This window comes from Jaculus jaculus, chromosome X, assembly GCF_020740685.1.
Source record: "Jaculus jaculus isolate mJacJac1 chromosome X, mJacJac1.mat.Y.cur, whole genome shotgun sequence".
NCBI lineage: Eukaryota > Metazoa > Chordata > Mammalia > Rodentia > Dipodidae > Jaculus > Jaculus jaculus.
In genome coordinates this window covers 132,287,328-132,305,888 of record NC_059125.1, presented here as the reverse complement: position 1 = coordinate 132,305,888, position 18,561 = coordinate 132,287,328, and the positions used below count along the sequence as shown (strand labels likewise).

The 18,561-nt window shown below is 36.2% G+C and overlaps 1 protein-coding gene across 1 annotated transcript in view; it reads left to right on the top strand.

Annotated features, from left to right (window-relative positions):
• Positions 1-18,561, top strand: part of LOC101605591 (ankyrin repeat domain-containing protein 31-like) — a 163,070-nt gene that overhangs the window by 63,742 nt on the left and 80,767 nt on the right. The window contains exons 11-12 of the mRNA XM_045139950.1: positions 1,576-1,718; positions 6,967-7,111. Coding sequence (XP_044995885.1) covers positions 1,576-1,718; positions 6,967-7,111 — 288 coding nt within the window. The remainder of the gene's footprint in view (positions 1-1,575; positions 1,719-6,966; positions 7,112-18,561) is intronic.

Below are 18,561 nucleotides of genomic sequence, written 5' to 3'. Positions count from 1 at the left end.
GAGGATCGCTGTGAGTTCAAGGCCACCCTGAGACTCCATAGTGAATTCCAGGTCAGCCTGAGCTAGAGTGAGACCCTACCTCGAAAAAAAAAATCATAAAAAGAAATAGTTTCCAATACTCTGCTACAACCACCTCAGCTGCTCATAGCTACATTTATTTTGCAATACAAGTTCTTTCTGGTGTATCCCAGGCTGGCTACTTGCAATCCTCCTGTCTCCACTTCTTTTCAGTGCTAAGAGTATAGGCATGTGTTACCAAGTCTGGTTTTTCTAGTTCTTTCATATCAGTCCTCTCAGATTTCCACCCGTGAATGAGATCATATAGTATTTGTTTTTCTGTGCTTGGCTTATTTCACTCCACATAATGCCTCCTGGATCATCCATATTAAATTGTTAAATGCAAGATTTCGTTTTTATTATAGATGAATAATATTCTATTATATGCATCTTGTTAGCAACTATTAATTATAAGTGACATACTATCATCTCAAACAAAGAAAAATGGTGTTTATATAAGAAAAGTTGTTTCTGGTTAGTTGAACTACTCTATGTAGATAGCTTTGCAAGTAAGAAAAAAAAGAATGTCTCTGAACTGACTGACACATGGACTTGCTCTCTGTGTTACAGTAATGAATGTATCTTGATTTACACAATAAAATATTTCCACTCTTCTGTATTCCATATTAATTGATAATTGACCTATAGACTTGTTTTTTATTAAATATGGGGTGGTTAAGAATACTTTAAAATACAGGGCATGGTGTCACATGCCTTTAATCCTAGCACCTGGGAGGCAGGAGGAGGAGGATTGTTCAAGGCCAGCTTCAGACTACAGTGTGAATTCCAAGGGATCCTGGGCTAGAGCGAGACCCTACCTGAAAAAAATTTTGAAAAAGTACCCTATTGAATATTTGTCTTCTTGTGTTATTTTCGTACTGCAGAGTTGAAGGTTAAGAATATGATTTTCGGGCTGGAGAGATGGCTTAGTGGTTAAGCGCTTGCCTGTGAAGCCTAAGGACCCCAGTTCGAGGCTCGGTTCCCCAGGTCCCACGTTAGCCAGATGCACAAGGGGGCGCACGCGTCTGGAGTTCATTTGCAGAGGCTGGAAGCCCTGGTGCACCCATTCTCTCTCTGCCTCTATCTGTCTTTCTCTCTGTGTCTGTCGCTCTCAAATAAATAAATTAAAAAAAAAGAATATGGTTTTCCTTCAGTTTATTTTTCTATAGCATTGGCTGTCTTCAAACTCCACATGTGATGGTAACTTTGAACTTCTGATCCTCCTGCCTCCACCTCCCCAGTGCTGGGATTGCAAGGCATGTGTTATCATGACTGGTTTAATGCTGGGGATTGAACCTAGGGCTCTGGCTAGCCGGGCACAGTTAACAACTGAGATACATCCCAAGTTCTCCCTCAGATTTTCTGAATTCACTAAGTAACACGGGGTGTTCTTATGGTTATATTTTGTTGTCTCATGTAATCAGAATAATTTTAAAGAAACTATCTATAATTAGAGTTTTAAGGGTGAGCACAAGTATTACGATGCCACAAAGCAATATTGTATTTCTGGTATAATAGGGTGGACAGCACTTCATGAAGTTAGTGCACGAGGATATTATCAGACAGCAAGTGAACTGCTGAAGGGTGGAGCAGATGTAGATCACAAAGGAATGTACCAGATTACTCCTCTTCATGATGCTGTAATAAATGGACATCATAAGGTATTTGAATGCTTTTGTTTGATAGTAATTGTATTATTAAATAAATATTAAATATGGCTGTTACCACATGAGAAATTCATTTTAGTTCATTGTGCTAATGAATACCTTAAAGTGGCTTTGTTTCTCCTAATATGATTGATGTCATTTTAAACTTTTATTGGCTTTTTGAGGTAGGGTCTTACTATAGCCTAGGCTGTCCTGGAGTTCACTATGTAGTCTCAAGCTGCCCTCAGACTTACAGTGAACCTCCTACCTGTGCTTCCCAAGTGCTGGTATTAAAAGTGTGTGCCACTATGCCTGGCTATTTTAAACTTTTTGTGAAATTTTGGTTTGTTTCATTTTCTGTGAGTTATTGTCTTGCTATGTTGTCTAGGATTTCCTCAAACTTCTGGATTCAAGGGATCTTCCTGCCTCACCTTCCAGAGTAGCTGAGATTATAGCTAGGGTTCATATTCCGTATTACTTTTTCATAATTATGAAGAATACATTTTTGCACATACTGTTTTAACCCATACTCCCTTTTTACTTATTGAAATTTTTATATATGTATATAATATATTCTGACCATAATTCCCACCGATTTCTTTCTCTTTTCTATCCTCTGTACCCATCCCTCCTCAACTTGTACTCCTTGAATTCTCTTTCCACCAGTGCCTTATAGGCTTTAGAAAACTATTTCCTTGTTACAGAGTGTTAGACAATGATGCCCAGTCCCAATAAGAGGTCTAATACCATTTTCGGAATGGGCACAGGACATGAGAACAATCAAGAGTTTAACCATTAGCAGCTACATGTTAGCATGGCTATACCAGTGGCTATCTATCAGAATAATATAACTCTACTCAAGTGGGCTAGTAGTGGAAATAAATGGAAACATTAAGATTGTGAATACAGTATACTTTTTTTTTTATCTGAGAAGCTATAGGTATTACATTAAAGGTCTGAGAAATGTGCTAAAGAAACTTTTTCTTTTTTAGCGTTGAGCATCTAACCCAGGCTTTTCACATAATATGCAAGCACTTTGCCATTGACATATATTTATCTATATATTCCCCTAGCCACTAAATAAAGCTTATTCTTTATTTCAAGTATTAGAGGTTACTTCTGGGTTCAAAACTGAAGGGTAACTAAAGACTTTAATCTGCTGAGCACAGGAAGATCTGTTCTGCCTATTTCCAGAAGAAATGCAAACACAGGGAGCTTCCTGTTAAACCCCTTTCTGATTCTTGGAGTTTTGAACCCAGAAGGAACTTGTAATTATATTGTTGTGATGGTTGTACAACTCTCTTAGTATAATAAAAGTTGAATTACTCCTTAGATAGAATTTGTGGTTCATGAATCACATCTCAATAAAATACCTAAGTAAGTGCCTTTTAAGGTTAAAAAGTTGGAATTTGAGAATTAGTATCATTTCAGTATGTATGCTTCATTAGAAAAATTTAAACAAATTAATAAGAATATGGATAAGGCAGGGCGTGTTGGCACACGCCTTTAATCCCAGCACTCGGGAGGCAGAGGTAGGAGGGTCACCATGAGTTCAAGGCCACCCTGAGACTACATAGTGAATTCCAGGTCATCCTGAGCTAGAGTGAAACTCTACCTCAAAAGAAAAAAGAATATGAATGAAATATATGAGCAAAATATATTGATCTTTGAGAATATGTAAGCACAAAACTGAAAAGAAATTGCAAAGAGAGTCTGTTGATATCACTAAGAATAAATCGTGTCACAATTAATTGTTATTATACATGTGAGGTTTACTTCATTAGGTAAAGGAAGTAGCATTTATATAAGCTATTGATATGTTAAAGTTTTCTTTGATGAAGTGTCCCATGTTTGGTGCTTATGAGATGTTAGATTGGAAGTTTACTGGCAGTACTCTTGGGATTCACAGGTATTAAAAATATTCCTCACGGGCTGGAGAGATGGCTCCGCGGTCAAGCTCTTGCCTGTGAAGCCTAAGTACCCTGGTTCAAGGCTTGATTCCCCAGGACCCACATTAGCCAGATGCACAAGGGGACACATGCGTCTGGAGTTCATTTGCAGTGGCTGGAGGCCCTGGCGCGCCCATTCATTTTCTCTCTCTCTCTCTCTCCCTCTTTCTCTCTGTGTCTGTCACTTTCAAATAATTTTTTAAAAAATTTAAGTTTTTGAAAATATTCCTCAAATATTATAACTGTTAATTCTTTGTGTTCCTAGAATGAGCTCTTGTATAAAGATTGTTATATAATCTGTTATGATGGGGAGTCAGTACCACATGCCTACACTGGAACATGGATTGTGTTATATTGTTGAATTAGCTCAGATATCATAAAATTTTACTCCTAAATTTCCTGCATGTGTAGAAGATAAGAATATTTTCAAATGAAGTTATGAAATTTTGCAGAAAAATGGATGGACCTGGAAAGTATTATACTAAGTCAGGTAACCCAGGCCCAGAAAGCCAAGCGCCACATGTTCTTCCTCATATGGGGATCCTAGCTACAGATGACTGGGCTTCTGTGTGAGAATGAAAATACTTAGTAGCAGAGGCCAGTAAGTTGAAAAGGAGACATAAAGGGTGGAGAAAGGAAGGGAGGAGGATACTTAATAGGTTGATATTGTATATATGTAATTACAATGATTGTAATGGGGAGGTAATATGATTGAGAATGGAATTTCAAACGGGAAAGTGTGGGGGTGGGGAGGGAGGGAATTACCATGGGATATATTTTATAATCATGGAAAATGTTAATAAAAATTTAAAAAAAAAAAAAAGAAAAAAAGAAAAAAGAATATTTTCATACCCACAGCATCATTTCTCTTAAATATTCATAGTATGATTTAATAACAGTGTACATTTGAATTTCCTAATATTTTATATTAAGTTGTTTAATTAGGATCCATGAAGGTACTTGCATTATATATTTTCATTATATCTCTTAAGTATTTTTTTGTTTTTTTTTTTGTGTGTGTGTTTGCTTGTTTGTAGAAGTATGGTCTCACTCTAACCCAGCCCAGGCTGACCAGGAATTCACTATGTAGTCTCAAGCTGTCTTCAAACTCACAGAGATCCTGCCATCTCTGCCTCCCAATTGCTACTATAAGGCATATGTCACCACACCGAGCTCTCTTATGTATGTTTTAAGTTACAATTGTTTATCCTATTTGTTGAAGAAATGGAATTATTTGTCCTATAGAATTCCCAAAACTCTCAATTTGGTCAGTTTATTTTGTGACATTGACTAGCTTGTTTCACACCATATATTTTGTAATTGATAATATTTTATTGGAAAGTCTACTTAAAGACCACAACATGAATGCTAGATGTGGTTATTAGTACTAGATCTTAACTTTCATTGAAATGTATATTTTCACATAGAAAATTAAGTCATCTGTTCATACTGATATTTATTTTATAGATCTTTTCTTGGATTGTAACTTGAATAACATTTTCTTATGCCAAACATTTGTTTCTTAATACATTAATTACTAATCACACAACATACTTAGGAGATTATCACTAACAGTGAAAATACTATTGTTAACAGTGAAACTGCTAATGTGGTAGTTTTTTATTATTAGAATATATCTCATGAAGAATTAATGGTCAAGATATTATATTGTCTAGTATTTGAAAGAATTTTGTTTTTGTCCCACTGGCTTCTTATACAAGGCGGTCAGCTAGTTCTAAAGTAAGGGAAAGTACCTGATTCAATAGAATGATTGACATGCAACAACTTCACATGCCTTCACACAGCTGTCTGTGTGGAACCCCTGACAACTGCATATGTGAATGTGGCTTTGTTGTTTCATGATGAGATCACTATATGTGACATTCTACAACTTGTCTTGTGTATTCAACCCAAAGAGTAAGCATCTTTCAGTCTTAGAGTAAGCATCTTTAAGTCTTACTTTAGATAACTCAAGTACCACAAAAGGCTTTTAACGTCCTGCATAGAGTTACACATTTTAAAAACATTTCATATTTATTTATTTACTTAACAGAGAAAGAGGGAGAGAGGGAGAGAATTGGCACCCTAGGGCCTCCACCCACTGCAAATGAACTTCAGATGCATGCGGCCACTTGCACATCTGGCTAATGTGGGTCCTGGGGAATCGAACCTGGGTCCTTTGGCTTTGCAGGCAAACACCTTAACTGTTAAGCCATGCCTCCAGCCCTCTTCTTTCCTTTTGTTAAGATAAGGTCTGTCACTGCCCAGAACAGACCAATTAGTGTAGAGAGGCTAGCCAGCAAAATGCAGGGATTCTACTGCTTCTTCCTCTTCACACTGAAATTACCAGTGTTTGTCACCATGCTCACTATTTTTACGAGTGGACTGGCATCCAATCACATTTGTATGATGGTGGTGCAAGACTTTTACAGATTGAGCTTATTTCCTCCCTTGCAGCTTGAAATATTTTAAATTAAAAATTAGGGCAAAAAATAAGATACGGAAAAATCACCACTTGCACTTATTTTTTAAAAAAATTATTTATTTATTTATTTGAGAGCGACAGACACAGAGAGAAAGACAGATAGAGGGAGAGAGAGAGAATGGGCGCGCCAGGGCTTCCAGCCTCTGCAAACGAACTCCAGACGCGTGCGCCCCCTTGTGCATCTGGCTAACGTGGGACCTGGGGAACCGAGCCTCAAACCGGGGTCCTTAGGCTTCACAGGCAAGCGCTTAACCGCTAAGCCATCTCTCCAGCCCCACTTGCACTTATTTTAAAAGCATGTCTGTTAATATATAGTTTGCACACTATAAAATTCACTCATAAGTATACAATTCAGTTGTTTTTGTTACATTCATAGAGTTAGGTAACCATCTTTAGGACCTAAATTAGAACATTTTTATTAGTCCTCAAAGAAAACTCATAACCATTAGCTGGCACTCCCCAAAGACCCCAGGTCTTCCAGTCCTAGGAAACCTTTCGTCCACTTCCTGTCTCATGAATAGAATGAAAGAACATATGGACTTTAAGGACATTATGTCATTCCTTTTCCTATCTATCATTTTTCTTTCTTTCTCTCCTTCCATTTTTTTCTTTTATACCCTCTCAGTATTGTTTAAGAGAAAGGAGTTTGCATAAGAAAATTATGATTTAGTAACAATGACGACTTTATATTCACCAAAAATTTTTATAGATAATAACAGATTCTGAGTTATAGAATAAATATTTGCTATTGGTAGTGTTGTACACCAGTACACATGTGTAATAATACACCATTTGTCTTGCCTTCCTACCTTGAACAATCTGTTTCTAGGTGGTGGAGTTACTTCTCTTGAATGGAGCTGATCCATTATTTAGAAATGACAGTGGAAATTGTGCTTTGGATGAAGCCAAAGATTCCCGTATGAAGGCTCTCCTTGAGAAATATATTCCTAGACGTAAAAAATTTCTTACATCAGGTATGATTAAATTGTGACACATGATATGGGCATGCTATGGTTGCAGACACATTAAGAAACTTCCCCCTGCTCACCCACGGGTCAGCAGATGCATCAGTATTAAAAACCAACAGTTGTGTTCCAGAGAGTGAATCAGTATCCTTGCTTTTCCTCACCTCAATGAGGTGATTGGTTGATAGAGGTTCCTTTACGTAAATTATAATTTTATTACAATCATGAAAATAATTTCTAAGCAATAAATTAAACTGCTTCATTTTTAAACACCATATTTTTAAAATACTTTCTGTTTCTAAATTCAAGGAAATTTGTATTTTTTATGTATCACATGTAAAGTTCTTCTTTATTCCTTATTTATTGAACACTTTCTATGTACACAGAGTAAATTTTCTCTCTAGTGGATAAATTCATATTAGCTATCTACCATTCTATATTCATTATTTAAAGGAGGCAACAAAAGACATATAATAAATTACAAATTATCAATATGAACTTTTAAATCAAATTATCTTATGTTTTTCCTGTATATTCACAATGCTGTTGGCAAGTCTGGATGAGAATGCAGCATTCACACTACAACCTTATCAACTCAACATACTATGAAATGATGATGATGTACTTAATTTTGAAAGAATGTTTTGTCTTATAAAAGGAGCTAGTGTAATCTTCTGAATGAAGAGCATATATCCAGCTAATGTCTGTGGGAAATTAAAAAATACTAATTCAGTACCTATGTTTATTTTTAGTTATTTTGTTGGATCTAGTTCACTTTCCCAATAGAAATGTTATTATCTCTCAAGGAAATAGTTCTAATGAATATGAAAAGTTATATAACAGCATTTGCTGGGAATGGTGGTGCTTGCCTTCCAGCTGAGCACTCAGTAGGAAGATCTCTGAGTTGGAAGCCAGCCTGACACTACAAATTGATTTCCAGATCAGTCTACAAATACAGAGTGAGACCGTACATGGGAAAAATTAAAAAAAAAATTGGGCTGGAGAGGTGGCTTAGCAGTTAAGTTGCTTGCCTGCAAAGCCAAAGGACCTAGGTTTGATTACCCAGGACCCACATAAGCCAGATGCACAAGGTGGCACATGCATCTGGAGTTTATTTGAAATGGCAGGAGTCCATGACATGCCCATTCTCTCTCTCTCTCTCAAATAAATAAATATAAATATTTTAAAGTTATAAATTATAGTAACATTGTGCCAGTTTTAATCTCTTTAAAGTTTTCTTGGAATATAACCTACTGATTTTAGAAGTCTAGAGACAGAACAATGGGAACTATTTTATTTTGTTTTCTACTCTCCATTCCTATACAGCTCAAAAAAAGAACATGAAACCAGCACAGGTAGAAGATGTAGAATGGCTTAAGGTATGTCTGTGCTTAGCAATAAGCCTTTTTAGGGCTGCAACTACTAGCCATTGTATAGATTATTAGAGGAAAAAGAATAACTGCTTGAGTATCTGTGAAGTCAGTGACTATACACCTTTGGCCTAAAGGCAATTTGGAATAATTCATGCGAACCAGCAGGTTCTAGTTCACTAGTCTGAGAAACATTTGAGTAAATGAAAGCTATCTGGGCACATTAATGCTTTGTAATCCTCTTCCCCATCTTCCTCTTCATGGAGCTACTAGTTTCTCTACCATGTCAGATATATTCTGGGTTAATCATGTTTCAGGAACTTAAATGCAGGTCCATCCCTTCAAGTGGTAGGTGGTAGGTGGCTACTCTCCATCTGGTGATTGTGTTTGGATGCAACGGGAAGAGACAGTTTTCTTGCTTTAATCTCAGCTGCTCACAGTCAATGTTAGAGACAGACTAATTTCTATGTGTACATGTCTTTCTGTTTTAAAATCCCTTCCTCCATTGGCCCACCTATATTTCTCCAAGTAGCAGAAAAAAAAATCCTAATTCTGGTTTTTGCTAGTTGTTGGGACAGGGAAATATTTTTAAAGAATTTTGATAAAGCTTCATTTACAAGACTGTACAGATACTAAATGCAAAATTGAAAATTAAACCTGACCATGTATTTTGTTTTTGCAGAAACAAAGATTAAATTCTAATGATGGGATAGGCTTTGTTTGTGACAAGTATTCCAACAGTCAGAAGCCAGAACATGCAAACAGCAATGAAGGAAACAAAGGTGTATTTATTAATGAAAATTATGAATGTGGGTATTACCAAAAAAATCCCAGGACCACGGGATTTAGTAAGCCCAGGATTAAAAAATCAAATGTTAACCAAACATGCTCTACGGACCACAGAAAGGGCTATCTACACCATTCCAGAGATAGCAGAACAGATGTGTCTAAAGGTAAAGGAGAAAGGAACCTGATGAAACACAAAAAGTCTCAAGACTCTGATATAGAAGACGAAGGTTACGATTTAAGACAAGCAGCTATTTCTTCTTCCAGTACAATGGATAAATCAATTAGACATCCGCAGTATACTCTCCAGAACCTTGAGGACTTTCCAGAGGAGTCATTTCAGATTTCCACCCCAACTCTGTCAAACTTGAAAACTGGTGTGGATAACAATAATGTGGCTTATTCAATTTCCAAAGAGTTGCATACCCACACTATAGATACACCAGAGAGTCAAGAAGTACAGTCATTGGAATTGGAATCCACTGATCAAACTGGAGATGTTTCACATAATGAAACCCTGTTACCAGTTGTCACTACAGACCACCAACCTCTTACTCACAAAGAACAGTGCAATATCCTTGATAAGTCCCTTGAAGAGAGGATCTTGAGTACACAAAGTAAGAAGCTTAATGCCTGGGAAAATGCTTTTTTATCCCTTATTAGGGAAGATGTTGATAGTGATGATGTTGACCTCAGTACCTCTAAGAAGACTGTAACAGCTGCGCCTGAAGTAGCTTCAACAGAGGGTGAAAACCTCTGTGATTATCAAGAGACTATAACAAATATAGAAGACATTAACTCTCAAGAATCTTTACCTTGCAAAGACCATCTTTCACAGAAAAACGAGATAAATGCAGGTAGCTTGACCTCACTTTCACAACCAGATGATGTTATTCTTTATGATTCAGGCAGTGTAGTCATTTCTGAGCAACATGCTGCAAAGCATAAACAGAGCATATGTGAACCTCCTGTTGATCACTCACATGGAAATCCTGAGCAGACATCTCTGCCTTGTATCAGAATGCCTTCAAAATATGAAATTGCAAAGATGACTTGTTGTGAGAAGCTGTTCAGAATACCTCAGGAAGATGACCCCAGAGGCCCAACTCCTTCAGTGAATCAAACAGATGCAACAAATGTGGAAAGGAAACAAGGCTCTAAAATGAATGAGGCTGTGACAGACCAAAATCCTAGTTCTTCAAATAGCCTCTTCCCCACAGATGTTCCTTCTCAAGAACTGGGAATAACTAGAGTCGGAAAGATGAGACAAGACGTTCCTGAACATGATTCCCTCTCCATTGACACTGTGGACAGAGGATTGACCAACATCTCACAAATTAACCAAGAAGAAGATAATGAGATGTTTCACAAGTCAGGTATTAGAACTATTTCTCATTTTGTATTCAGTTCCTATTCACTCACTTTTTCCTAATGAAATTTCCATTGGAATTCCATGTAACATATGTTCAAACTGGCAAGAATGAGGTCACCATCCTGTTCCAATTTAGGCAAGTACTGAGGCTCGTCATTGGATACAGGTGTTCACTTTTGAAGTCAAATTGTTATGATCAAGAATAGTTTCCAAATTTATATTAACAAGTAACAAGCAGTGTATCATATTTTCATGTTTTTTTTGTCAGATGGCCTGTACTTACAACAGGAAACAACCCCATTTCATAGAAGAAACTGGCATCTGCACTGATTGAACTCATCATTATATTTCCATTACAGTTACAATTAGAAAACTATTTTATAAAGGAATATTAAAGGTTTCAATTCTCTTAGTTATTCAGCTTGAAACAGAAGCTCTAAAACATGTGAATTTTGTTTTGTGCTATATAGGCAGTAAGGAGAATCACACTACTAATGCTATAAAATGTTTGTTTTTCAGATGGAGAAATAGCTAGTAGTGCCAGTGAAGATGAAAGCACTATAAAGAATTGTGAAAAGGAAAAAGAGAAAATGGAATCAGAAATTCATGTGCTTCCTAAAATCCATGGACACAAAAAAGGTCACAATTTTTAAAAGAAAAAAAAGACATTTTTCCTCTGTCTTCTTTTCCTTTCTTTCTTTTCCATTTTCTTCTTCTCTTCCTTCCTTCCTATCTTCTTTTCTGTATGTGTATGTATGTCTTTTCATTCATGTGCATATATGCATGTGGAGACCAAAACTAATCTTCAGTATAATTCTTTTGTCTTTTGGAGATAGGATTTTGCATTGTCCTGAAGCTTATGAAGTAGACTAGATAGATGGGCTAGCCAGTTTGCCACAGGTATCTGCCTCTCTGTCTCTCCAGTGATGTAGTTTTAAATGTGCATCAGCAAACCTGGCTTTTAAAATGTGGGCCTCTAGAGATTGAACTCCATTTTACTGACTGAGCTATTCATCCATCCCTTAGGCAAACACCAAGGTTTGGGTAAAAGATCATATCAACCTAGTTCATCACTCCACATTAGAAATAATTCTAAGATTTTAGTAGTACTTTTTGTTAGGAGGCATGATATTCATTTGTTGTTAATGCGCTATCACTGGAGAATCCAGTGGTCTTCAGGTATGTTCTTGTCATATTTCAGACTGACTTCTAGTTTCTTATGATAGAGGAGATAAACAGCATCAATAAATGAAAGGAAGAGAGAAAGGGAAGGGAAAGTGGGAAAAGTAAGAAAGACAAGAAGAAGGGGAAGGGAAGTGAAAGTGGGAAGAGAGAAATAAGGGAAGAAAAGAAGAAGGGAATGGAAGGAAAGTTAAGAACACGAGGTAAGGGAAGGCGAGGGATGGGATTTTAGTATTATTTGGTGACTTTCAGATATCTTCTAGTTTGTAATTTTAAATTTTCAGTAAGATACTGTAGAGAATTATGATGGCAGTGGCACTGACGGGAAACTTTATGCTAGAAGCATATCAGAAACCACAAAGTAGGATTGCTACCATCTGCAATAAGAATAATTAAGAAAAATATATCTATTAAGATTTTGGGCTGGGGAGATTGCTCAGCACTTAAGTGATTGCCTGTGAAGCCTAAGGACCCAGGTGCAATTCTCCAGGTCCCATGTAAGCCAGATGCAAATGGTGTTGCATGAGTCTGGAGTTCATTTGCAGTACCTAGAGGCCCTGGTGAGGGCATTTTCTCCCTCCCTCCCTCTCTCTCTCTCTTTCTCTCTCTCCCCCTCTCTTCCTAGTCAATAAACAAAAATAATTTTTTTAAAAAATTGTATGTTTCAGGCCCACCATCTTAGATATTTTGTACTTGAAAACTAAATTATTTCAGTCTATACATCATTCTGTCACTGTCTGCATATGTGTACTCTTCCAAACCCTAATGTTGAGCGCCATTCTCCAACAAGGAGTATGCTGTCTTTCAGTCTGCATGCCAGAAAATACCTGTGATGCTTTCAGTCTTCTTTGTGATTTACACAATGCAATATTCCCTTTTTATATCAAGTAGTCCTCTTTCATTGTTTCCCCCAATGTTACATTACTGACATAGTAAAATGAGGCAAGAAAGGTCTCATGGCTTAATGCAGTGCTTCTTGAATCTTACCTTGTATCACTATCATTTAGTCAGCCTGCTTAGACAAGCTTGCTGAAGCCAGTCCTCAAAACATCTACTTCAGTGGTTGTAGTAGTTGTCTCTGTTGGTGAATAGCAAGTTATCACACACATAGTAATTCAAAGGAGTACACACTCATTATGTCATAAATTCTGTAAGTCAGGAATTGCTCATTCCTTAGCCAAGTCCTCTGACAGGAACATTAATAGGCTACATCCAAAGCATTGTCTGGTACTGAGGTTTCTTCTGAAGAGAACTAGGAAAGTACATTCAAGATCATATAGTTCTAAGAACTGAGTTCTTTAAACCTGGTTTAAAACAGGCTAATCTGGAATTCACTATGGTTTCTCAAGGTGGCCTTGAACTCTTGTCATACTGGGACTTAAGGTGTGCACCACCACGCCTGGCTACCTGCAGTGGGTTTTTTGTTTGTTTGTTTCTTTCTTTCTTTCTTTTCTGTTTTTTCGAGGTAGTGTCTCACTCTAGCTCAGGCTGACCTGGAATTCTCTATGTAGTCTTAGGGTGGCCTTAAACCCATGGCAATCCTCCTACCTGTGCACGCCAGCAGTGTGTTGGATGAAGCTTGCAATTTGAGTCTTCAGCTGACAAAGAACCACTTGAGGAGATGTCACTGAGAGCTGATCTTGTAGTCTAGCCCTACTGCGTGTGTTCAGAGCAGTTTGAGCTCTGGATGCTCATGTTAGCTGGCTTAGAGTAGTATCTCTTACATGCATCTATGGAAATGAGTGAGTGACTTTCACCATTGTGGAAATTCCCCTGTAAGCCTGAAACAAACCCTTTTCTCCCATAAGCTGTTTCTGCCCAGGTGTTTTTCCAGCAGTGAGAAAGTTGCTGCAACAGAAGCTGAGCTTGAACTCCCAACTTTCCTACATGCAAGGTTTCCACATCTCCCTTTTTTCTAGCATTGTTCCAAACACTGCCTTTCATGGTAACTGTTGACTTTCATTGTAACATAAGTGATTCCATTGTTTTTTTCCTGTATATTCTCTGCTATTTATAAAATATCTACTACCATCTGGGGAGATGGCTTCATTAGTTAAAGCACTTACTGGATAAGTCTACTAGCTTTCTCATCTCCAGTGATGTAAGCCCCAGCATCGGTAATTTCAGGCCTTCTATCACAATATGGGAGGAGACAAGTGTTTGCAGCAGTGAACAACAAGAAACCTTCCTTCAAACAAGGTGGAAGGCAAGGACCACACACCACACACACACACACACACACACACACACACACACACACACACACACGTACATGCATACACAAATATATTTTAGTATATTTTTAGCAGTTTGAGGAGAAATCAGGGAAATATATGATCTGTTCATTGCTTTTAGATCCAACTTAAGTCTAACACTGCAATGAAAATATTACTTTAAAATCAGATCTTTAGAAAATTATATTGTACTGTATTTTTATTGAAAAAATAGATAAGCTAAAAGCTGTAATTTTCACATACCTAATAAGAAACAGAATAGCTGTAGAAAGGATGTTTTTGTTAGTATTTGTTTTTACAGACAGGATCTCACTATGTGGCCTAGGCTGGCCTGAAACTCAAGATCCTGCTGCCTCTGCCTCCAGAGAACCACAAGTGCAGGCACACACTACAGCATGTAGCCTGAAAGGAGATTCTCATATTATCAGAATTTAGTTGTTTTAAGAAAAATTTTATCCCAGTGTTAAAGGACTACTGAACATGAAATTAGTATAGGGAGAAGTGAAACAAGACTGCTTGAATCAAGTGTCATTGACCACTCACCAGAATGAATGTAAATTAATGTTCTCAGGCGCTCTACAGCTTTTAGTCAAGTTAGGACTCAAAACAAAAGCAGCAATGTTCGGTTTGTTTTGTGTACTGCAGCTTGTGTACAATATTTTCATGAAATTATCCTGCATTTTCTAACATCCTTTATGGTCATCAGAATTTGACAAAAGAAGTAATCTTGGTTTTGCTTGACATAGCTACAGAACTGAAAACAGGTGGGATCAATAACAGGAATGCTAGTGGGCAAATCCAGCTTCATTTGCCTTCCAGAAGAGGAAATTTGTCCTTAGTGAGCATGCTGATGGAACCTGGATCAGATGTGAATATGAAAGGTAATAATGCAGGTTTGGGGCCTTTTGATTATTTTATAAATTGAACAGATTGAAATGCACATTTTCTCCCCAGCCACTAAGTTTTGATCCTACCTAGCGATAAATTAACTTGGAAGTGTTCTTATTACATATTTTATTTAGGTGAAAGTATGAGTTATTTCTGTTAAAAGATCTTTCTCCTTTGAAAGGATCCTTACATCTATTTGGGAACATCTGTACATAATGAATAATAAAGGAAGTTCAACCTTTTCCTTGGAAGCTGTAATTCAGCCTCCTAATGTGGAATGAAAAATGCCGCCATTTTCCTGTCTCTTTCCTTTTCTGAACCCTTTAACTATTCTGTTTTATCTTTTTTTTTTACTTTTCTCTCATTGTTATTCTTCAAACCTCTGTTATGAAATTTGCTGTTACAACACGTCACCTATTTACAAAAGAATCTTAAGATGGTAGTTAAGGAGAAATTGGACAATGCAGTGTCATACAAATATGTACATAAGAAAGTCAGATACTTCAATATCTGAGTTGAAGAAAGCTAAAATGAGTAGATTTTCAAGTTTCACTATTTCTTAAATTCTGTGAGTCTACTCTTTTGAAACTTTATCAACAGTATTTGTGAAGAGCTCAGTGATTTTTTTCCTAGATGAAACCTTTTTATTCATTTTAATGTCTTTTATACTCTGATGTTACTTCTTGTTCAGTGATTATAATGTTTACATCTGTAACAACAGAGAGAAGTATTAATTGGACTAATAAAAAGCTACTAAAGATAAGACATGACTATTATGACTATTGGTGGGAAAAGAACTGCTTGACTTTTTTCTTTCCTTTTTTCTGTTTTAGGTTGCAAACCACTTCATAAGGCAGCTAATGAAAGATTTAATGATATAATTGTTGAGTTATTAAAAGCTGGCACAGATGTAAATTATGAAAATAGAGATGGAATTTTGCCCTTACATGAGGTTGTTGCAAGCAATATTTTAAAGGTACAGTGAGTTCAATTTAGGATCTTACTACTTTTCCTGGCAAAGTGAATGAAGAAAATGAAGATAGCTTAAACTGAGAACTAAAGTGATTCCTCATATTAATGAATATAGTAAGGCCTGCTATAAATAAAAATTAAGTACAGTACTACAAATTATAGGATTTGAAACCAATATTTATATTAATAGCTTACTTTTCTGTTGTCTATCACATAGTTTACATAGGTCAGAAGAAAACACATTCTAATAAATCTAACATCTTTCACTTTTGTATAATATGATTTATCCAAAAGGGCTTAATTGTAGTGAGATAAATGTAACAATAGATATTTTTGCCTTTTGAGCAAGGTCTCAATATGTAGTTCAGGCAGGGCTCAGAAGAGCAATATTCCTGCTTTAACCTCTTGATTACTGGGTTATAGACCTGTGACCTACTCTGTCTACATTTTTTGGCTTTGCTGTTTTCATCTTATCATGGTTATATGGGCTAGATAATCCACCCTACGTTGAAGAGCATATCTATTTAGGTTCTAATTGAAACACATCCTATTTTCTAGACAAGCAAAGACTACAGTGTGTTCATTTGGTTTAACTCTTCTGTCAAATTTATATAACAGTATACAGGACATCTTTGACTTTAACAGTTCTTTTTTAAATCATGAGCTCAAAGACAATCTTCCTTTAAAACTCTCGAGACATTGTAAATTTTCTCTATATGCTCTATTAATTTGTTCTCTTTTGAACCTTATGGTTTTTCTATTTTTAGCCTGGTAGACCTGTTAGTTTATCATTTGTCAGTCTCTTCATAGGTGCTTCATGTACTGTAGATATTTTATCATATGACTTCAGGAAATCTTCCATCTGTTCATTTTCATTTTGTGATCCATAATAAGTGAGTTTCCATTTCACTGTTAACTGCTTACATCATCAGTGACGAGTGATAAACTGATCAAGAGTCAAGAGAAAGGTACTGATGGATGTTTGGGAGAAATGTCATGTAAATTAGCAAAGAGAAACGTTCAGTGAAATCGCAGTTTAATTTTTGTTTTATTTTATTTTTTACCTACTTATGAGAGAGAAAGAGATGTTGAGAGAGAACGGGCAGGGCTTCTAGCCACTACAAAGGAACTTCAGAAGAATGCACCACCACATGCATCTGGCTTACATGGATTCTCGGGAGTTGAACCTAGGTTCTTAGGCTTTGTAGGCAAGCACCTTTATCTGTAAGCCATCTCTCCAGCCTCAGATCACATTTTTAAGTGATCTTAATTAGTTAAAATTTTATTTTTGAATGTTCTATTTTCCCTTATAGTCATTTGTTACTTCAGGGAAATGAGGAAGATACTCAGATACAAAGCATCTTATAGAAAAATAAATACTTAGAGTAAAAAATAACCACAGGTGATAGCATAAATGGAGCTGAGTTTAGAGGATAAAAATACTGATACGAGATTAGCAAAATTGGATTCTAATCGTAGTTCTACTCCTTGAGAACAGTATTTGTATCTTTATATCACAAATGCCATTTTCAACAGCTCTAGCTTATACTTTCTTAACATGTGAGGCAGTTACTTTACCAGCTAAGGTATGTCCAAGAGCCCTAAATTATTTAATTATGATTCAAACTCAGCTTGTTATAAGTATTAGCCATATTTCAAGAGATTGATTCCCACAGGTGTTGGCTCCATTTGACAAGGACACTTGATTTCCATCATCACAGAAAATTCTGTTAGATGACTCTGGTCTAGAGAAGGAGTTGGTGAAAACTTCTCCAAGAGGCTAGATGTAAATATTTAAGTTTGTTGTGTCACACAAAATTTGTTAAAGGTATTCAGCTGCTTAGTGGATAAAATACTTATTATGCAAGCATGAAGACCTGACTTTAATACCCAGCAGTCACATAAATGCCACGTGTGGCTATGTGCACATATAATGGCCAACTTTCAGGAAGCAAAGAAAGGTGGATCCCCAAGACAGACTGGCTAGCTAGACTAGCTGATTGTGAGATCTATGTACAATAAGAGAACCAGTTTCAATAAATCAGAAGAGCAACAGACAAAGAAACAAAGTGTTAGCATCTGGACTCCACAGCATGTGCACATACCCCTGCACACACACACACACACACACACACACACACACACACACATAACACATGTCCACAGACTACACATGCACACATGCAAAAAAGAAAAGTTTTCAAGTTTGAAACATAAATATAATTATGAACCCAGTGAATAATAACATCCAAAACTATGATAGGTATTATTACAAATAAATATGTTCCATAAAACCTAATGCCTTAGTAAATAAAATTAAGCTCTAAACATGAGTTTAAGCTTATACAAATGAAATATATGCAAACATTGTTAAAACATGTTGAATCAATCATTATATATTGGCATTTATCTCAGAAATATGATTGGATTATATTAGAAAATCAATGTTATTTACCAAATTAATGAACTAAAACTGAAAAACTGTTATATGTATATATATATATATATATATATATATATATATATATATATATATATATATATATATATGGGCATTTGAGAAAAATCCAAATTTGTTTATGATTAAAATATAAAAGCTCTCAGCAATCCAAAAGTGGCAATACTTTTCCCTTTCTAATAAAATGCACCTTGAAA